The 22,043-nt window shown below is 44.3% G+C and overlaps 2 protein-coding genes across 3 annotated transcripts; one reads left to right on the top strand and one right to left on the bottom strand.

Moving 5' to 3' along the window:
* The first annotated feature begins 340 nt into the window (after positions 1-340).
* On the top strand, positions 341-6,203 carry rad51 (RAD51 recombinase). The gene is made up of 10 exons (XM_046060012.1): positions 341-451; positions 1,144-1,230; positions 2,351-2,488; positions 3,281-3,398; positions 3,549-3,640; positions 3,859-3,953; positions 4,237-4,350; positions 4,631-4,760; positions 4,976-5,097; positions 5,218-6,203. Exons 2-10 carry the CDS (start codon positions 1,147-1,149, stop codon positions 5,339-5,341), a joined length of 1,017 nt encoding a protein of 338 aa, XP_045915968.1. The 5' UTR covers positions 341-451; positions 1,144-1,146; the 3' UTR covers positions 5,342-6,203.
* Positions 6,204-6,283: 80 nt separating this feature from the next.
* Positions 6,284-14,898, bottom strand: rmdn3 (regulator of microtubule dynamics 3). Of its 2 annotated transcripts, XR_006826656.1 has the most exons (13): positions 14,216-14,898; positions 12,939-13,128; positions 12,602-12,745; positions 11,257-11,602; positions 10,268-10,370; positions 9,585-9,645; positions 9,423-9,498; positions 9,271-9,348; positions 8,987-9,085; positions 7,904-7,957; positions 7,423-7,503; positions 7,161-7,284; positions 6,284-7,014 (listed from the first exon to the last, which is right to left on the bottom strand). XR_006826656.1 is itself a non-coding variant. In XM_046060011.1 (12 exons), the coding sequence occupies exons 1-12, from the start codon at positions 14,415-14,417 to the stop codon at positions 7,225-7,227; spliced, it is 1,494 nt and encodes a 497-aa protein (XP_045915967.1). In that variant the 5' UTR covers positions 14,418-14,898; the 3' UTR covers positions 6,284-7,224. The 2 variants fall into 2 exon arrangements, 1 of the variants encoding a protein (XP_045915967.1); XM_046060011.1 differs by having other exon boundaries at positions 6,284-7,284.
* Between the last annotated feature and the right edge of the window lie 7,145 nt (positions 14,899-22,043).

Below are 22,043 nucleotides of genomic sequence, written 5' to 3'. Positions count from 1 at the left end.
AACTGGCTCACAGACTCCCATCCTACATCAGCATCCATTCTATACACACCATCATCGGCATCCAGACTGTCAGACAGAGACACCAAGCCACAGCATTGAAATACACGAGACAGCAATAAACAAGTTGAGTGATGCCTCCTGTGCACAGAGCTGCCCCAAAGTTACAGATCATTCTTTGAAATCAAGACTCACGGCGGAACATTGTGAAGCAACAGTGTATGTGCATCAAACTTTCTCCGTTTCACTGGAATCTATGGATTTAAATTTATAAATGGGCCTTCAGTCGTTCTGCAAATTACCTGTGGGGGGCAGCAACGCGGCTCTGCTGCGTGCAATCTGCCGCAGCAGAAGAAGAGGAGGCGTCTTTACGTACAACGTCACTGGATGTTATTAGTGCGTTGCGCGCGGGAGATTTAGTTATCAAACAGCGGAGTGTGAGGGAAAGCAGAAGGTAGGTGAAATCAAACAGCAGATTATTGGAATAGATGGTGAGGAGAAGTATTAACTGGGATTGAACTTGTCAGCTCGCTGTCTGCGGCGGGTAACTGACGCTAACGCTAAATTACCTCCAAAGCAGCTGAGAGAAAACAGCGCCAAGTGCTGCGGCCAAGCTAACAGTTCACCAGGGTTAAAATGCTGAACGTGAAGTCTGTTCAGAGGAGAAGCTTCGTGAAGCTAACGGCTTTTCAGTGTTCTCACCGGTTAACGTTACAGTTTTTTCTTAGGTTAAATGAGCTAATGTTAGTCTGTTAACCTGCTAATTTAAGATGGTGCCTACAGTTGCCTACTTTTCTACTTTATTTAGTTTCGCTGTGTGACGAAATCAACATCACTGCGTACTTTAAACTTAAAGACAGTGCTATAATATTTCCAATTAGATGATGACTAACTATAATGCTATCATATGGTACTTACCTAACAACAGTAAAAGGGGAAGAGGTAAACCAAGCATCCGTTGCTCATTACACTAGGGAGAACAGTCAGAAATAAACCCGGACATTAACCTTATTGACATGTCACTCAATCAATAACGATAAATCCAATCAAGACCATTAATGTAGCAGTTATAAAAAAAACACATACTTGGCAGCAAGGTTTGTCTCTTAGCATTACTGTGGCTGAGCCTCCTCTCCCTCTCTGCAGACCATGGCTATGAGGAGCGAGGCCAGGGTGGAGGCAGAGGCAGAGGAGGAGGAAAACTTCGGGCCACAGCCTCTGTGCAGGCTGGAGGTATGTACCCTGAAATAAACGGAATGTCCCGTGCTCTCTCTGAGTGAGGGCTTTGTTTGCCTGTTAGTAAACTGGGCTGGGTCAACATCTGCACATTTTATTTCATATTTATACCTCCTACAGCTGTGGCGTTGACCTCCTTATCTAAAGGTGTTAGTCATTTGTACATGTCAGTCTCCTGTATAAATAAGCGCCTGAGTGACTTTTCACAAGGAGAACCTGGCCAGGTCGCATTTAGAAACGTTTCCATAACAACGCAGCTCAGGATGGAAGTGAATGGCAACAGATTAACCGCAGCAGCTCAATATGCACAGAGAGGGAAATGTGTCTTGTGCTTTCTGAGATCAGTGTAACTTTTTTATTTTCCATTCATGACAATAAAAATCTGTTGCAATGACCAAACACTGTGAATTTGCCAGTTCTGAGGTTCTTGTCATGTCAGATGAATCTATAAAAATGTATCTTCAATGTTTTTCCCCTTTCGGTGCGGGACACACTACATTGGAGTTTAGCTTTCATTCACGTAAGCTGCTTACAGTTTGAGTATTTGGCCAAGCACTTTACCATCAGCATGTGACTAAACGGGAAATGAGTGGCTGTCTAATGTCTTGCCGTTCTGTGACCTGTAGACTGATTGTATGTTCTGTCCAGCCCATTGGTCAGTGGAGTTGGTAACGTGCTGCCATCCTAACAGTCTGCATTTTAGAATCCATCAATTCAGTTTAATTCAATTTTATTTATATAGCACCAAATCACAACAACAGTTATCTCACAGCGCTTTTCATAAAAGAGCAGGTCTAGACCATACTCTATGATGTTATTTACAGAAGCCCAACAGTTCCCACCAAGAGCAGCACTAGGCGACAGAGGCAAGGAAAAACTTCCTTTAAGAGGCAGAAACCTCGAGCAGAACCATGGCTCAGGGTGGGCGGCCATCTGCCTCGCCCCCACTGATGCAGTCTGTGAGAGAGCGCACAGCGCTGCTCTTCCTTGACTTCTTCATTTCACAGTATGTCGTTCTGCAGCCGTGGCACTGCTCGCTGGCGGGACGTTTGCTGTTTACAGTTTCCTCTCTGAATGAATGCTCAGCTGTGTCTTGTTCCAATCTCTCCACATGCAGCAGTGTGGAATCAGTGCCAGTGACATCAAGAAGCTGGAGGACGCAGGTTTCCACACCATCGAGGCAGTGGCCTACGCTCCCAAGAAGGAGTTGCTCAACATCAAGGGCATCAGTGAGGCCAAGGCTGACAAGATCCTAGTAAGAAATGTTACTCAGTGTCCCAGAGTGATTGATGAGTTCTTACTGGACTGTCCTTATGCAGCATTCAGCCTACCTGCCACCTTCTTGTAGGGAGGCAAGTGGACATGGGGATACTTTGTGTCAGTAATGTTTTATGTAATCTGTGAAAAGCCCAGCCCTAAAGGGGCATTGTTCTGTTATATTTTAAGCCAGACTTGCAGATATGTAGCTGTCATTTCTCCAAAACCACCCAGACATTCTTTCGCTGAATAAATCTGACAAAAAGGCCGTCAGCTGCAGAATCATGCTTCATGATCCGGTGCTTAGTTTGAATGGTTTCCAGAGGCCACAGCATCACTGTAACACCCCAGTTATCTGGGCTTCTTTGGCCGACAGTAGTCTCTGTGTCACACTGTAATGCCTTTGCAAATTCACAACTGCTGCTGTGTCTCTGCACGGAAGGTGCTCAGTAGATATTACACAACATGCTCTGACCTTACTGAAACAGTTCAGCCTCTTAGTCCAAGCTGGCTGGTACCGGGGATACTTCGATCCACTAATATTCTGATGGTGATATATCAGCAGATAATCAGATTTTTTAAAAGGAACCCTTGAGAACTTTGACCTCAAACACATCTGTGCTGATATTTACTGCTAGTTGTCAGCAGAGATAAAGACAGACACACGTGTATCACCTGTGATAATATCTGCTGATATTTCGACCCAACTAGGTTATCTCTTCAGCTCTGTTTCTTCTGCCTTGTTAGGTTTCTCTGTATTAGGTCATTTCCTTTTGCCCTTCCTCCTCAGGCTGAAGCGGCCAAACTTGTGCCTATGGGTTTCACCACAGCTACTGAGTTCCACCAGAGGAGGGCAGAGATCATCCAGATCTCCACAGGCTCAAAGGAGCTGGACAAACTCCTGCAGGGTTCGTATATCATCCAGAAAGACCTGTTTTGAGATGCCCCAGTGGATGTTAGACCCAGGCTGACAGATCCTGGGATCATGATGTGGACTGAGTACTTGGAGATGGGAGGAACAGTAAGCGTGCCGCATTGACTTGTGGTCTGTCCTGCAGGTGGGATTGAGACGGGCTCCATCACAGAGATGTTCGGAGAGTTTCGGACGGGGAAGACCCAGCTGTGCCACACGCTGGCTGTCACCTGTCAGGTAGAGTTCAGACTGACTGCAGAGAGCGCCTCAGGGCTGTCGGGACAAGTCGTGGAATGTAATATGATCCACTGGCATTTGTCTGTAGTTTACACTGTTTCAGTTCAAAAGCACTCATAACTATTTGGAAGAAGAACAAATACCCAGTATACACAATAAAGGTATGTACTGGTTACTGGTGAGCACTGGAAATTGTAAAATGTCTGTTGTGTCCACAGCTGCCCATTGATCAGGGGGGCGGAGAAGGTAAAGCCATGTACATCGACACAGAGGGAACCTTCAGACCAGAGAGACTGCTCGCTGTAGCGGAGAGGCCAGTCCACACCTTTCCTTTCCAGCTTGAATGCAAAGATTAGCGCTCAACAGTTGTTAGCCCAGCAGTGCAGCTCAGCACACCCACATTCTGCACTGCGAACATGTTTGTTATTGTAGGAAAATGTTCTGTGAAGGGAAAAGGTTGGAATTACATGAGAGGTTGGGGGAAACTGGAGCGATGAAAGGCAGATTCAGATTTGGGACATGCACAAACAGCCTTTTTGCACCACTTCAAATAGCAGGAAGGTGCCGTCGTTTCATGTGCCTCTCTTTGCCATCAGGTATGGGCTGGTAGGCAGTGACGTTCTGGACAACGTGGCCTACGCCCGAGCCTTCAACACAGACCATCAGACCCAGCTGCTGTACCAGGCCTCCGCCATGATGGCCGAGTCCAGGTCAGGCAGCACAAACTGTCGTGCTAACAGATCGGAGCACAGATGCTAAGAGTCCGGCAGCTGTTGATGCAGACGCTGTCTGATAGTTTTTATTATTTAGACATTAAATTAAACAAAGCACCTGCTGCACTTTTACACTTCCAATGTAAATCTTTCAGCAGACCTGTCTTTGGAAGCTTAACTGTCGATAAATATACCTGTGTGTACTTTTCCTCTGTAACTGAATACCTCCTGTAGTGTTGTGCAGCCCTGCAGCTAACGCTCTCTCACTGTGTGGCAGGTATGCTCTGCTGATAGTGGACAGCGCCACAGCTCTGTACAGAACAGACTACTCGGGCAGAGGTGAGCTGTCGGCCAGACAGGGACACCTGGGACGCTTCCTGCGCATGCTGCTGCGGCTGGCTGACGAGGTAGGCGGCTCGGCTGTAGGCAGGTGTACTGCCTGGTAACGCCACGCTCTGACTGTAGCATCAAGTATCCCAGACAATGTGACAGCCATTCAGAAGTTTTATTCCAGTTTGGTCATATTCACTCTCTGAACCTACAGTGTGATGGATTTTAATGGGGAGTGTTCAAACTCAGCCTTCTCTAACATGACTGTTTGTCTGCCCCAATCCTACAACAGTTTGGTGTTGCTGTGGTGATAACCAACCAGGTGGTAGCACAGGTGGATGGGGCAGCCATGTTTTCTGCAGATCCCAAGAAACCAATTGGAGGCAACATTATGGCTCACGCCTCCACCACACGGTGAGCAATGCAGTGCGTCTATTCCTGCTGACAGCTTTAACAGAACTCAGGGTGCTTAAACAAGTGCAGCTTGATGGTTGTAAGATGGCACCACCGTTAAAACGGGTCATGTCTTTGCAGCCTGTACCTGAGGAAAGGCCGAGGAGAGACGAGGATCTGTAAAATCTACGACTCGCCCTGCCTGCCAGAGGCTGAAGCCATGTTTGCCATCAATGCTGATGGAGTGGGCGACGCCAAGGACTGAGCCGCCAGAGCACAGAGCGCGGTGGGCGGTGTTGCCGTCACACCTGCGGACTCATTCTTGGACTGAAGTGTTGTGTGTACTGCTGCCTCACACGAAGCCTCAGACTGATAATCCTGCTAATCCAGATGTGGAGGTCAGGGCTTGTATGATTTGGTTTGGTGCTGACTGAGGCAGACTCTGAGATGGTCCTGGCCTTCTGGAGACCAGTGGTGCATCAGTTTTCACACTGAAGCACACTGCACTCAGCTAAGGAAAGAGAGACGTTCTGCAGTTATGATACAGCAGCTCGTTATTACCAGATGCTGTGCTATTATGATAGTTCATAATTACAGTCTCATCAGATCTCTACCATGTACTTACAACATCCATAAATATGAAAGTTCAGTAAAAGGAAATCTTTACCGTTATATTTACCAAAAAATATAACCTGACCAAAAGATCTTTATTACGTTATCACTAAAAAAAGGTCTCTCATAATTCCAAGTTCTTAATGACGTAATTATTAGATCTTTAATGTGTTATGGGCCAAAAACACTATTCCAACTAATGAGCTCATAATTATGAGATATGAAGTCATAATTACAGACGAGGTCTCAGTTCGTTTTCTTCGCTGAATGCAGTGTGCCTCTTGTTTTATCAGTTCTGCTGATGTCTGACTTGTTTTCGGAGAATACTGTAGAAACATTATTTTGCAGTGACGGCTCTCCTGTAAAGCCTTACTTTGGTCATTTCTGGGAAGCAACGCCTCGTCTGTCACTACTGCTACGCCCCTTTGTTTGTTACACCGGAACCTTCTGTATATAAGCTTCATTTGTTTTACTATTAAATTGATGTCTCATTTGTTATCATCATGGAAAGCTTCCATACTTACCGCAGTGTTCTTGCTTTTCTGGATGGTTACACATATGTGACTTAGGGTTTGATTAAACATGCAACAACAAATTTACCAGAAAAATCAAAAAAGAAATTTATTCAATGTTATCCATTTGTCAGTTAAGTGCATATTCACTCTTCATCATGGGATCAGAATATTGAGGTTTAACATGATGTCCACTGTCTGCAGCATGAGCCTCATCAACAATAAATTAAAAGTAGAAAACACAAAGTAACACTCGCTGACAAATCACAAAGTAACACTCCGCTGACATACTGCAGCTCTACTTCCACTTCAAAACATAAAAGGACTGCAAAACCACGCAAACCAAAGCATGAAGACGCTGTCCTGGTCCACTGAGAACAGTCAGACAGGCCGTGCACAGCTGCTGTACTGCACCGTATACTGGGGTCTTAACTGCACACATTGTAAGAAAACAGTGTTCTCTACATCAGTGAAGCGTCTCCACTAAACACTGAGATGGACCCAGCAATAAAGGGTGTAGTTCATCAGATTTATTAGTTGTAGTGACTCCCGAAGTTGCTCTTTCCCCTAAAGCTCTAAAAAGATCCCTGATGAGGCTGATCAGCAGCTCTGTTTCAGATCGTTCACTGCTGGGGGAACGTCCTCCCCTCTGAACCTGAGAAATGTCTGCACTCCTGTTAGTCCCTATGTTGCAACCTCAGACTCATTAGTCCTCTTCCAAAAATCCATCTGAACAAAGGTTGAAGAAGTAGAAATGATTCAGCTCTGTTATCGGTCTCTTGACAAGCTAAACCACCTGCATGACTAGATTCCACTAGAGGGAAGGGAGGAAATATGAAAACACAAACATTTCAATAGACTGCATATTACTCAATAAAGCCATATTAAAGTTAGCAGAAAATAAATATACATCAATAAACTCCAGATTATTTCACAGTGACAGTATACAAAGAAATCCACCAACGAAGCGGCGCGGCCCCACTCGCCACTTGGTGCCAGGCTGGATCTCAGGAGGAAAAAGTCTTCAGATTTTTCTGCCAGTTAAGACTAGAAGCTGAGCCTCCAGTTTAGACGTCTCTTCATCCTTACAGAAGAAGAAAAGGCAACAGTGAAAAATGAAACCTTGTAGCATGCAGGTAGTCTCAGCGTGTCAGTGGTATGCATCTCCGTGACGCGCTGGCTGTAATCAGCAGCGCAGACTAGCAGAATAGTGTGCTCTTACATCATGAGTGTTTGTGGGCATCTTCAGAGCCAGCTCAGTCCAGTTGGTGGCTTCAGAGATGTTTCCCAGGTCCTTGTGACACTACGAGTGAACCAACAGTGTTTTTAGTCTCAGTCAAACACTGAAGAATACGCCGCGCTGTGTGAGCTGTGAAAATCATTCCTTAACTGTGATAACACTAAAAAACTAACTACTGCTTGCATTTCGCCCTTTGAGCCCTCTCCTGTTCTGCTCAGTTTCCACACTAACATCATTCCTTGGCTTTTATGCTTGAATGAATGGATAGGAGAGAGTCAGTGTTTCAGATATGCCGAAAACTGTACTGATGGTGGAGACATTGAAAAGTCAGTGACTTCAGTGTGGACCTATCTGTTTACAGTCACAAATGTGAATCATGAACGGTTCTGCTGCCTCAGCTGCTCTCTCTGCTGGATGTATGTAAAGTCTCTGGTACCGTCTGTTCAATGATCTGATTATTTACCTTTGCGATGTACAGTCTCACTGTCCTGGAGAAACCTGGACTGAGTTCTTCTGCCTGGAAATTCAAACAAGTCACAGATTTAATATATGAAATAGTGTTTTACACCCGCATGTCCATAAAGAAAATGAATACAGAATGAGAAGCTTGTTAAAGCAGATGTTCAGCCCTGTTGGTCTGTGTGGGTCAGAGGTGCGCTGCTTAATGTGTGACATCAACACTTCTCTCTCTCTGTCATACCATCAAAGGATAAAAAAATACCATAATAAATATTTAAATATGGGAACGCCAACGCTCTTTTAACCTGTATTTACAGGAGACAGCTTCAGGGATTCCTCTTTGTATGCCCCCCCCCCCCTTGCCTCCAGACAAAGGGCAGTGTGGCTCCAACAGTCGTAGGTTGCTTATTTACAGTGTACACAAAAAGCGAGCCTGACACTCCCATAGCAATAAACAAGAAGCAGCAGTGTGTTCACCATAAAACCCTCCCCTGGTCAGCCGCCCCCCCCCCCAGACTGGGTGTGTATTGTTGCAGAGTTGGAAGCAGTATGGACGGTGTGGTGTATAACATATGTGCATTTGACCATTACAGTTTAAAATAACACTCTAGCAGCTGGACAGAGGCTCAGTGAACTCTTAAGGGGGAGTAATGATTGATGGGTGTGTAAAGAGTGAACCCTCCTATGGAATTTGACCTCTGACCCAGTGTTAGGGGGAGTAGAGAGTAGTGTGTATGAAGGGACTGAACCCTTCTATGGTGTCTAACAGATGTTTACACTTATCCTACAGCACTGTGCCCTTATATGGTATTTAGCAGATACCTAAACATGTCCTATATAAGCTGTGTTTGATGTACAGAGAGAGAGAGTGGTTATCGGGCTGGGTCACTCTCCAAGCTGCTGCAGAGCTTGTAATTGATGCTGAATTCCTTGATGTAATAAACTTTTATGATCAAGAACAGTGTCAAGCGGATTTCTTCTCAACACATCACGCAGCATTATTGTTCGGACACCACAACGGAGGACATATTAACAAGCGAGATCAGAGTAAAGCAGAGATCTCTGGACAGCGACAGCAGTCTAGTACCTTGAGGAAGTTCTCCAGGGCATCGTGCAGGGTGGAGGTGGGGGGGCTCCGGTAGAGGGCAGCAGCCGCTTTCTTCTCCAACCAGTCCAGAGAGGCTACCTGCAGAGACACACAAAGCTCGGTTCTTGAATGAAGTTCGAGTGCGGTCAAAGTCTCACGAAAAGATTTAAACTTTTGGAGCGATGTGGCTGCCTGTAGTTCACAGTCCTGACATCTGAATGTCTGATGGTCGTCCGATAAGACCAGAGTCATCGACAACAGCAAACCACAGCCCTTTGTCTCACCTCGTAGCACCATCTGCCGAGCAGGTAGAAACACACAGGGTCATCGTCTCTGAGGGCGAGTGCACGGTCCAGATGCTCCTGAGAGGACAGAAACCCTGTCACATACTGCACACCACAGCGTCGGCTAACACACACCAAGTGTGCTGGGTTACCTTTAATATGTGGCTGCTCTTCAGTCTGCTGTGCATGCTCTCATGCTGGGAGGTCAGTCCCGTCAGCACAGCAAACCTGGAACCCAAAACACCAACATTTAACCAAACGGTGAGCGGTGGGGAGCGACATCTGTGACCCCACAGTGAGATCACTGATCTTACCATTTGTGACACTCAGCATTCAGGCCGTTCTTCTTCAGGGCCAACTCCGCCTCCTCTCGCCCTGCAACAGCAGCTCACAGCTCAGTCACAAAAACCACAATAGTCTTGCAGGTTGAAACAGTCATGTTACGTCACAAGGCAGCCGTTTTGAGAGCAGACAGCGTCACTTGAGTTCTGGTTCTGCAGGGTACATTCCTCCTCCCAGGATACTTCAGCTACCCGGGTCGCCCCGGCAGTCTTGTTTCTGCCACAGTCTTTGAAAGGTGGAGGACCTTCAGACTGAAATACTTAGCGACATGGATACTTGCCAGTGTAAAATGGAGTTTTTAACTTTGGGTAGATTTGCTAAACACAAAGAATTTGTTTTAAAGAAGTAGCGAGCTGTTTTCTTTCTATGCTCAGTGTTTCCCCTGAACCACCTCCACATCGTCTTAGAGGAGCACTGCTACCAACTTAACATTCTCTACGCAGATGCTCCTACCTTTCAACATCCACCTACACAGGTAAACTAGCGACGGAGCAGCGAGACACTCATCTGAGCCGTGCTGCAGGGCCCACAAGCAGGGCCACGCTAGCCCTTTCTCTCCAATGTATTTCCACTGAGGCTTCATTGATTGGCTCGTTCTACCTTTGCTTCCCTTTGATGTAATGCTGTGTGTGGGTAAAGGGTGAGTGTCCGTTACCTTGCTGCGCATAGGTCTTCTTCTCCTGTTTGTCCTCAGTGGACTCGTACATATCACTGTAAGCCCGAGCCAGTCGCCATAGAAACTCCCTGCTGTCTCCATACTGCCAACACAGAATCAGAAAAGTACCAGTAATTCATTGCACGTTACTGTAATCAGATTACTTTCCCCACATTAAACTCATGGAATTAGCCTGATTACTGACTGTTATTTAATGACTACTGACCCTGACAGTGTGTGACAAGACAAGCAGCTACTGTTATTGGTCCTACAGTAACCCATTATTCTAATTATTATTAAGATAACAGATGCACAGATGGACCCACTTCAGTTTGCTTATCGCTCAAGTAGAGGAGTGGACGATGCAAAGGATTGTATCCACAAACATATGGATTCTCCCAACACGACAGCCAGACTCCTTTTTGCCGATTTCTCCTCAGCATTTAACAATTTGTTGCCACATATTCTCACTGAGAAACTCTCCACCTAGACGACCGACTGATTTTGTGGATAATGGACTTTCTTACCAACAGGTCACAGAGAGTCCTGCTCAATGATAAAGTATCTGATGGCCTGTACACATCAACTGGTTCCCCGCAAGGCTCTGTCCTCTCACCTCTGCTTTTTATTCTTTACAGCCAGTCAAACTGTCGCTTGATGAAGTACATTGATGATACAGCTCTTCCATCTTTGCTTAAGCAGAGGGCTGCATTGTGCCTTGAATTTATACTCACTACAACCCACCTATACAGTACATGAATTACTATGTTTAATAATGTACTTATATCATTTAGTAATGCTGCTTTGGACTTTGGTGACAACGCTCATATACATCTGTCTATTTATTTATCAATTTATTAGGCTATGTTTATTATGAAATATGTTTTTTTATTTAATTTGTACAAATCTATGGGTCTCACAATTGCCCCTTGGGGATAAATAGTGTTTTGAAATTGAAGTGGTCATGTGATCAGAGTCCTGTCCTGTACCTCTGCTCTGTTGTCCAGCAGCAGGCGAAAGCCTTCTGCCTTTAAGCTAGCGTCTCCTGTGTGGAGGATGTCACTCTGAGCCAGGAGGAGGGCCAGCTCCCCGCTGGGAACTTCAGTCAACAGATGCAGCCTCCTCCCCCCCTCCTCCTCCTCCTCCTCCTCATCCTCCTCCTCCAGCCCTCTCTCCTCCACCTCTTCTTCCTGGGAGTCTTCCTGGCGGAGGGTGAGCACAGTGGCACAGCTCCTGTCCTCCTCTTCCTCAGACTCGTGTTCAGGCTCCCGTTCACCTTCCTCTCTGTCTGTGTCCCGGTCTGTGTAGTCCGACTCAGCATAGGCCGTCGAGTACCTGGGACACACATGGGGATCATCTGTATCTAAGTACATTTTATTTCGTTAATTCTTTGGTGGAAAGTAGTCTCTATGAAGCTGTTCACAGTGTTTAGGACACAAAGGGTCTCAGAATCAAAACAAGGACATGTACAGTTAAATCTATCAGCATGGATCAGTAACACAAAAAACTAATCTGCCGTTAGAGTGTATACAATAGCTTGTAAGTTATACTCAATTAAATGTAAATATGTTGCTACAGCCTCCAGATCGACGTTAGCAGACGAGCTGCCAACACAGAGAACTCTAGGAAAAACACACAGGTTCATCCGTCCGGGTTTAACCTGCAACACCGTGCAGCATCATCACACCATCAAATACATGCAAGCCCGCCTTCCTGGTCGACTACATTAACATGAATGCTGTACTATCAAGTGCACCTGATAAGCCTTCAAACTCATGGGTCTGGGACTCAAGCCGGTCTTCCTGGGTTCTATTTCATCGTCTCACAGGTACCTGAAACATGCCTCACCAGCCCAGTGCGAGCTTCATTCTAAACACCTGGGTCGAATAAATGTCAGTCAGTTACATAGTATTAGCCAAACGTGGCACTATTTACCCGTCTTTAATTGTTTTAGAGATTAACACGAATTAGTTCATTAAGCTTGTTAAGAAACCATTACAAATGTCCACAGTGGTATAAATCCGGGATCACAGCCCTACACAATGGTACATCTATACTGGACTCACAGGCCAGGCTGTTTTCAAGAATCAAGGAGGCAGATGACTTCAGACACCTGATCTGCCCCACAGACCAAAGACAGGAACAACAAAAAGATCTGCACTGATCAGCAGCTTTAAAGTGACAAGATCAAGTAACTTAGACTATCACAGCAAAAAGGACGCTGAGTATCGGACAATGAATGAATGAAACTGTCTGCCGGTTCATCAGTCACATACATCAGTATAACAAATGAAAAACAAAAGTCCTTTTTAACAACTCCAACCCAGGACATACCCTCCTTCGCTGGTCTCTTCAAAGGTGCTGGCCACGCCCTGGCTGGCAGTGAAGTAGATGGAGCTGGAGCCGGTGGAGTCGGTACGCTCCCTGTGGACGACGTGGCGCCGCCGCCGTACCCGCTGATTGTCCTCCACTCCCTTTCTGAATGTGGGTGAAGAGGAACACGAACACATCAGCCCCAACCCTCACGTGGTCCATTTGATCCCATTATCAGAACATCCTGATAGCTAACACCCCCCTCTATTACACAGACTGATACCGATCAGCTCTCACTGTGCTATAGGTCGTATGTTTCACCTTCATAAAAAGCAGCTTTCAAAGTCCGACCACTCACTTGACATCCTGGATGATCTGCACGGCGATGTCCTGCAGGCCGCCTCTCAGCTCAGCTACCTCCACGCGCAGCGAGGACACGCAGCTCAGCACCTGGTCCAGCTGGTTCCTGAGCTCCAGCTGCTGCTCTGGGGACAGGCCCTGCACCACTGCCTCCACTGCTGCCAGAGCCTGCTGCTGGGCCTCCACCTCTGCACAAGGAGACAGGACATATTAACATGTGGGTTTGGATTTGTAATTTAGTCAATCCCTAACTGTACTCCGATCCCTAACCCTTCTCCCACCCACCAAACATGAACATCCATCCATCCATTTTCCCCTGTTTACCCAGGCTGACTGGGCAGCAGGCTAAGAACGGCAGCCCAGATGTCCCTACATCAGATTCTCCTTATTTACGTCCTCCTGCTCCTTCTGGACCCTGGTCTCCTCCCATTTCCATGTGCTGAGAATACCTTTACATGGAGGCATCCAGAAGACACCCTAATGAGGCCTGAACCACCATGAACTGGCTCTTTCCAATACCATGGACTTCTTTTTCATTCCTTCCATATATCCAGCAAATTGTAAAGCTGTGGCTTCAGTGAACTGCCGCTTTAACATGGTGGTGGAGCAGGAAGAGGGGGGGGCAAACTGGTCTCAAAGTAAGAACAATGCAAAAACCTTTAAGGAGCAGCACAACCTTGGCAAAGGGCTACCTCCCCAAGATCAGCAAGAATCCCAGGCCTGCCACTGATCAGACCTAGGGTGTCTTCTGGATGCCTCCATGTAAAGGTATTGTCAGCACGTGGAAGTAGGAGGAGACCTAATGGCCAGGCTCAGCCTGAAGGAGTGATGTGGGGCTGCAGCCTTGTGGGCCAACTAAGGGCAACTATTTAATTACCTCCAGTTTAAGTGTAGGAAATACATGTCTGAGGAGTCTCAGGGTTTTAACAACTGAGATAAGGCACCTTTGCAAATGTTAAAACCATCAGGTTATTTGCTGTTTTCTGCCTCAGAATAAACAGTCCTGTAATAGGAAATTCCAATGAAATGCAATACAACCCATCTCGAACTCAAACAGTGATTACGGTGAGCTGTGGTTGATAATAACTGCAATGCATTTCGGGAAAAATACCTCTAACATCACACATGCGGTATGCATCATTTATCACCATACCTGACGAGATTGCGCAGTTGGAACCAAGCATTTCTTTCTCTCTCTCTCTCTCTCTCTCTCTCTCTCTCTAACACACACACATCAGCGCACCAGCGCCGGGCAGAGCAGAGCCCGTTACCCACCCTGTGCCTCCAGCGTCTCCCGCAGCAGCGCTGCTCCATCCGCCGCCTCGAACAGCCGGGGAGCAGGCTGGGCCTCCAGCACCACTCTCTGGCATCTTCTCCTGCTGACCTCTCTGTAAATGATGAAGGCAACCAAGCCCAAGCCCGCTGTAGCCCCCACAGCAAGCCCGATTAACCCGTTCCGTCCGAGCGGCGTGTTCATTTCTGCGCAGACGCAGGTCGTTGATAACTAACGTTAACGTTCGCGTTACTGTCAGTTGCCGTTAAGTTACCGACAAATGCCTCTTTCACATGTCGCTGTATCGTTAGTGGACCTCAGGGTTCCAACCACATGACCGGACCCTCTTCACGTAGATTAGTGTAGAAAATAAGGCTGATACGGGGCACGCTCACTGCTAGCACGTTAGCCTTACGTCATGAGCCTTTCGCTGGCTGAACACAGTGACGACTTTAAATAACACGCAGATAATATCATAAGTGTCCGTTAGGATCTCACCTTTATGTTCCCACGACCCGTTTCGAAGTAAGGTTAGAGGATTTACCTTTACAACATATCGAGATGTGCAATGGTAGTCGGCTAGCAGCAATGATGCTACGAAAATGAAAAGAGAAACTACATCACATCAGCAACACCCGCATCACATCCACTAGCACCACTGTCAACAAGGAGGCTAGCATGTGGGAAAGTAACTTCCGGTTCCAACTTACAAAATAAAACGAGCTCATATTCGCAAGGAATATTACATTTAAATCTCCCCTTGTTATGTGTCATCCTCAGGCTCGGGTCCTCTACAAGGACTGCACTCTTCAGGACAGAGACCTTTGATGTTTTACCTGGAATCTGCTGGAGCCACTCTCCCAGTTTGGGGGTCACAGCCCCCAGTGCTCCAATTAATATCATTATTTTATTTATTTATTTTTATTTCAGTCTTCTCAACATCAACTCAAAATTCCAAACATGAAACAAAGGAGAGAGGCACAAGGCTACCTCCACATACATAGAAGAAAAAAAATTAGTAGAATATTTGTCCCCCTCTTACTGGACTGCTTTTCCCCTCTTTTTCTTTATTTTCTTTAATAAGGACAGGACAAGACGAGGCGGGGACAACACGCAAAGACTAAACAGGGAAAGACGCGACTCGGACATAGACAAGCATTCACTCATACATCCACACGCTCCTTCCTAGCGCCCTCAGATCGACAGTTTTCCTGCTTCTAAATTATATTGGACTCTTTTTAAGTGAGATGAGCTAATATTCTGTTTAATCAATGTAGTTTTCGTCTATATTTAGTCGATGCAACTTTAGTCATACTTCTTGCCACCATTTTCTGCCTTCAAACTATTTCTAAATTTGGTTCAGTGGGTGGTTTCCTCTTTTTTCCTGTGTTGATTGTTATTGCTCTAAACTATTTTTTGTTCCTTTGATGGTTGTTGTTATTGTATGCATTATTATAGTATTGTGCTTGTGTTGGGTGCCCTGAGATGCCACCGCCTCCTGTCCTGGTAGGTATGTGCATTAAAAAATAGCAGGCTTTGTGGTGGGGTGTCCTCCCAGCGTAGGGGCGCTACCCTGAGGTCCTACTGCCCACCTGTCCTGCAGGGTTGCATGTCTGTGTGTCCAGCTCCATTGGTGTATAGGCAATGTATGATGAGAGGATGAGATCTCATTGTGTATTTTAGCATAGTGCTGGTATATACGTGGCAATGATGATACCAAAGCTGCAGGCAACTGTCACAGTTTACAAACTAGCGTAGGACAATATAGGGCACAGGACAGGTGGCGTAAAGGACATAGACAACGCAGGTAGCCATTCATTCATTAAGACATATAGAACAAAGGAGACAGGACAAGACAAACATTCATTCATTCATTCACACAGGCATTCGAGGTGCTTATATAATCAACATTAGTGCTGGATTGAAATTGATTGGGTAGATAGACTAAAGGGCGTCATATACAGGTGAAACTCAAAAAATTAGCTTGTCGTGCAAAGGTTCATTTATTTCAGTAATTCAACTTAAAAGGTGAAACTAATATATTATATAGACTCATTACATGCAAAGTGAGATATTTCAAGAGATATTTGATATAATTTCAATGATTATGGTGTACAGTTTATGAAAACCCCAAATTCAAAATTTATTGTGAAAAATATTGTGAAAAGGTTCAGTATTGTAGGCTCAAAGTGTCACACTCTAATCAGCTAATTAATCCAAAACACCTGCAAAGTGTTCCTGAGCCTTTAATTGGTCTCTCAGTCTGGTTCAGTGGAATGTCTCAGGGGCATCCTTGCACAGGCACCAGGGGTCTACCACACCAGGCAGGAGTCCTGCCTGGTGTGGTAGACCCCAGCCTCTATTGATCTTGTACTGAGTGCCTGTTCTTGTGCCGCCATGACTAGTACTTCATCTTTGGGGACCATCTTCCTGATGTTCTCCTGGATTTGTTGTTTCATCTTGGACAGTGGTCTTGACACTAATTAGACCTCGGCCTCCCTCGCTACGCTTGGTATACAGTCAGGGTGCTGGATATGGGGGGAAACCCTCCATGTATTGAGAGGAGCTGTCTAGTCTTGACGTCAGGGCACTTCCTCCTTTGGTCAGTTTATTATACCAGCATGGTATCTGATGCATGTGTTGATGGCTCAGATATTGTTCTTCCCATTCAGCTGACTTTTTAGGACCTGGCTTACTCTTTATAGGTATTTGGCTGTGGTGGACTTCCCTGCTGCCTCCTCCTGGTTTCCCCAAGGTATTTGTAGCTGTCCTGAACATCTGCAATCTGTCCTTCTGGTAATTCATCCATCTCGGTTCTAATCAGTTTCCCTCTTTTTGATACCATGCGACCACACTTGTCCAGTCCGAACGACAGTGAGCCAATGTCTCACTCATTTCTGGCATACAGCTAATACTTATTGTGAGATATGGGCTAGATTAAGTTAAAATTATGAGATACAAAATCAAAACTACTTACTAAGTTTAAAAAAATTACATGTCAGAAGTATTAATTTGAATTACTAGGTCCCAAAAATATACCATGTTAAAGTTTTAATAACCCCAGCCCACCCTGTTCTCCTCCTGTGTACCATCTGCAGCTGGCCTCATCAACAAGGCCCCACTGACACTGACCCTCATATATATCTTTAAATATATTTTTATTCTCATATTTTTAGAGTATCTATTTGTTACTATAAGCTGCTATTTAGAGATGAAATTGCTCCAACAGAATTTCGTTGTACGCATGCAATGATAATAAAGATCTATCTGTCTATACCCCCCCATCTTTCTTTATATTTTCTGCTCACTGTTTATTGCTATGCACCAAATTACCAAAGCTGTTTCCTCCTATGTGTAAACCTATTGAAAATAAAGCTGATTCTGATTCATATTCTTAAACAGTTCTGTGTTTAGCCAAATCATTTTCATTCTTCTGGACCTGTACACCTCCAGGACTCGGAGGCGTGCAGGATAGATTGCAGCTCCCATCCCGGTCACAAACTGTTTCAGACTCTCCCCTCTGGCAGGAGGCTGCGGTCCATCAGAAACAAAACCTCTCCCCACAAAAACAGCTTCTACCCTTCTGTAGCTAGCCTCATCAACAAGGCCCGGGGCCCTCACACACTCCCCGCTGCCCTCTCAAATACTGTAAATCTTTGCACACATCATTGAACATACCTGGTATATTGCACATATTTGTGGTTTGTTGTTAAGTGTTAATCGTTATTCTTCTATATTTTATATTTTGTCAGTTTATATATTTATAACATCTGTCTATTCCATATTTATATATTTCTACATTTATTCATGTCAGCTGTATGTTTGTCTACGTGTAGCACCTCATCACCAAAGCAAATTCCTCGTACATGTAAAAATTACTTGGCAATAAAGCATTTACTGAGTCTGATTCAGATTCTGATCATCACAAATCAAATAACACGCAGCCAACCTGGGGCCAGGTCCTGTTGAAATGTGTGTTGGGCAAAATGTGATGGGGAAATGTACGTGTGGTACCTCATTAGGGGCAAAACACTGCTTTTTTCCTCCAGGCCCCCTACAGACATAGGGATGATTTTACCACTGTTTGTCTGTCTGGTCTATATTTATTAACGGAAAGCCATTTATTAGAAAGTTGTGCTGATGACACTGTACTCACACAATGTCTGTAATTCTTTGCAAATAATAGGTAGCAGTTAATAGAAGGATCAATGTTTTCATCTGATTCAATTTTAAATTTCCACTCTTCCTGTATAAGCAGTGAGGATCAGTTTCCAGGATAGCCTTTCACTTAAAGTGATCAAGTATTTCAGCTGTTTTTTTTAACTAATCGGCAGACATTTTAAAAATGTCTAAAGTGTCTGCAATATAATAAGCTTGCATGTAAAAATGAACACGTCAGTCTCCTTTTTATGGATGTCGCTAACCAGATCTTTATTAAAGTGTCTAAAGGGTTTGTTTCACTGAGTCAGAACATTGTCCTGAGATGTGACCAGAGTCAAGTTGGAATACAGAGCAAGCAAAACAACTGTCCAGGTCACAGCTATAAAAATGATAAATACACGTGTCAGTAACTGCTACACATTTACCATGTATCTGTTAATAAGGTTATCAGTGGGTACTTTGTTGATAATGTTCATGCTCACCTCACTCATGCTGGCCTGTCCTCTACTGCCTCCCTGAGGACAACAACACAAATACACCCAATATGCTTGTCTTTGTCAAAATGAAGGTCAGCACCCCTTCCTCTTTCATATTTTCTATTTTTATTCCTATTATGGGATAGTGTTCTTTATATTTTCAGATGTTAGTGAAGAAACCTGTAGAACATGCTGGGAATCTCCCACAATGCCTGAGAGTGGCTGGGAACTTGTGCCAAGTCATGTCTCCCCTGTAATTCTGACCCAGATATGCGAGATAAACAATGGATGAAACTCTTTCTTTTGCTGAAACTGAAGCCTGCCAAGAATGTGACCGACGGAAAGAACAATGTCATTCATAAAGAGAAGAAGTAAGCATGACAGGTGCCTACAGGGAGGAAATGGAGATGGCTCAAAAAGTCAACAAGTGCTACAAGGCTGATTTGGCTCCACAGATTACACATGAGAGTTCAGCACTGTTCACCAAGTCTAAACTACGACCTCTGAACCACCTCAGCAAGTGTATGTGCAAGTGTCATGATCACTGAGCAGAGCTTTGAAGATTTAAACATATTTCATTTATACAATTTAGTAGACATTTCGGTCAGTAAATGGGATTTTCTATTTTCCAAATCCCACAACTACCTAGTTGTGTGTACTAGTGTGTAATATGCTGAAATAATAAGAGAGAAGGTAGAGGGTTTTTGAAATAACAAATTGGGAAACCTGGAGTTAGCTGATTTTTAAAATGCTGAGAATTGCTCAACTTTCAAAAAAGTAATCTGTGTGGCCCCTGTAACATGCATAAAGACAATTCTAACAAATCACTTTTGTTACTACTAAAACTTCTGCAATTTTGTATGGCAAGTACTCACCCAAGTTAGTTTGTAACAAATGTATGATTTAGTTTCATTTTCATAATGACAGTGATTTACAAACACTGGGCAGAGCATTATGTAAATTAAAAACAACAAGGGCTCTAAACTGACCCGTGTATCACCAGTTTGGTTTTGGTGGATTCGTTGACACAGATTAAAATATTCTTTCAAGACACAAAACAGTTTAGGTTGGTCTAATCTTTTAACCCCAAGATGATCTGGTTATGTAAGTTGGAGTAAATAATCAATGGCAGTAATCACTATAGAGGGTATGCGCATGACGTCACAGAACACAGTTACGCTCACTGAGTGGCAGAAAGACGAGCAGCAGTGTTAGCTTGAATCAGCTAGATCACAAACAACACATCTAAAATGGGAAAGAGACCACTGGACCACTGGTTCTTTGGTAAGCAGTAAGGATCACTATCAAGTCTGACTGCCTTTAATTTGAGCAAATAATCACTTGTTTCGCTCCCGGTTTGCTAAATGCAGCCATGGTAACAGATGTTTTGCCACTCAGTCCAGCGTGTTCCGGAAGGGGAAGTGACATCAACGCATACCCTCTATATGAAGCACAAGTAAGCTAATAATAATAATAATTTTACTTTGTTAAAAATCAGTGAGGCCAAGTGTTCATAGTAATAAAATTAGTCTATTGTATGATGACTGTGCAAATGGGGACACTCTCAGACTTCAGTATGCAGTCTGAATAATATGTTGGCTGTAAGAATCGTAAGATTAGACTGACAAATCAAAAAAGGTCTAATGAAGCTTAGCCCACAGTTTGGATTCAGTATGAAGTCTCTCCGTATGGAAACAATCTCTCCCATTTAAACCTGCATTTGGAATTGTCTGTGGCCTAACTGGAGTAGGACATCATAGTCAAACTGATGAATGACTTAAGGTTCTGGGTGAGAATGATGTTGCCATAAGGTATGCAGTCAAACCAGTCCAGTGTATTAAAAGAAATGAAGGATTGGGTTGGCTGTTCCTACACAGGAAATATGAAAGTATTGACTGAACACAGGAAGAGTGTATAAAGGTATACTCCGGAGATTTAGCACTGCACTTTTAGTCCCAAGTATTGTTCAAAACCCAAACATCCTGGATCCTATACATAGCCTACACCTATAGTTTGCAAGTCCTAAACTCCTGGCAAGATTGTTTCAAACTTTGGAAATTCTTCCACAACCAGAGGACATACAACACTTAGTGACCACGAATAAACTGAGAAAGTGTGTTTCTGAGCTTTTTCCCTCTTCATCTCACAGGTGTCTCACATTAGTCTCATATGTGTCTCACGTGTGTCTCACATTAGTCTCACATGTGTGTCTCACGTGTGTCTCACATTAGTCTCATATGTGTCTCACATGTGTCTCACATTAGTCTCACATGTGTGTCTCACGTGTGTCTCACATTAGTCTCATATGTGTCTCACATTAGTCTCATATGTGTCTCACATTAGTCTCATATGTGTCTCACATGTGTCTCACATTAGTCTGATATGTGTCTCACAGGTGTCTCACAGGTGTCTCACATTAGTCTCACATGTGTCTCATGTGTGACTCACAGGTATCTCACAAGTGTCTCAAATATCTTACAGTTGTCTCAAGTATTTCACAGGTATGTCACGTGTCTCACAGGTATTGTTGAAAATATTTATTTATTATGTTTGAATATTTTATATGCCTAGCTTGATTAGGATAATGTTTAACATGTTTATTAGAATAATGATAAAGGTGTTTATTGAAAGATACACTGAACTTTAAGTTGCAGTTTTCTCGCTCAGCCTTTGGCCTTATTACTCTCAGCCTACGGCCTTCACATATTTGTAGAAAGACACACTTCAGACTTCACAAGAGCAAACACGCACATACATCACACTGTGCAAAGACACACACACGGCCAATTAAGAAGTGCTGCAAATTGGCCAGAGGTGAAGTTAGGGTGAACACCATGAATTAGACATCCAAACAAGAGACAATGGGGCCCTGTTGGAAGTTGATAGCACCTGGGTCCAGGCACGATAAGAGTAAACTAAGATTTATTAATCTAGGAGGCCCTGGTAAGGAGGGCCTGATAAGTGTAGTAGACTAGATTTATGAATACAAAGGGGGCTTTGCAAGAAGGCTGCAGCTCTGTAGGTCATCATGTGACACAGCACACAAACTTGGAATGCATGTGTTAATGTTGATTGTCTTATGCATGTACAATGTTTTTCTAATATCAAGATGATGTCAAATTGATGATATTGTATTTCTTTGGAGGTGTTTTATGTCTTTAGAAGTCCTGTAGGGTAGAATATACTATTGTTT

Source organism: Micropterus dolomieu, linkage group LG10, assembly GCF_021292245.1.
Source record: "Micropterus dolomieu isolate WLL.071019.BEF.003 ecotype Adirondacks linkage group LG10, ASM2129224v1, whole genome shotgun sequence".
Classification (NCBI taxonomy): Eukaryota; Metazoa; Chordata; class Actinopteri; order Centrarchiformes; family Centrarchidae; genus Micropterus; species Micropterus dolomieu.
This window is presented reverse-complemented; position numbering and strand designations above follow the sequence as displayed.

What these genes read in the sequence shown, in the direction of transcription:
- rad51 (XM_046060012.1), top strand. Translation starts at nt 1,147, where the DNA reads ATGGCTATGAGGAGCGAGGCCAGGGTGGAGGCAGAGGCAGAGGAGGAG. An exon ending in CTGCTCGCTGTAGCGGAGAG is followed by an intron (nt 3,954 to 4,236) that starts GCCAGTCCACAC and finishes CTTTGCCATCAG; the next exon opens with GTATGGGCTGGTAGGCAGTG. An exon ending in TGCTGCGGCTGGCTGACGAG is followed by an intron (nt 4,761 to 4,975) that starts GTAGGCGGCTCG and finishes ATCCTACAACAG; the next exon opens with TTTGGTGTTGCTGTGGTGAT.
- rmdn3 (XM_046060011.1), bottom strand. Translation starts at nt 14,417, where the DNA reads ATGAACACGCCGCTCGGACGGAACGGGTTAATCGGGCTTGCTGTGGGG. An exon ending in TCGGCAGATGGTGCTACGAG is followed by an intron (nt 9,086 to 9,270) that starts GTGAGACAAAGG and finishes GTGTCTCTGCAG; the next exon opens with GTAGCCTCTCTGGACTGGTT. An exon ending in TGCCCACAAACACTCATGAT is followed by an intron (nt 7,285 to 7,422) that starts GTAAGAGCACAC and finishes TTCTTCTGTAAG; the next exon opens with GATGAAGAGACGTCTAAACT.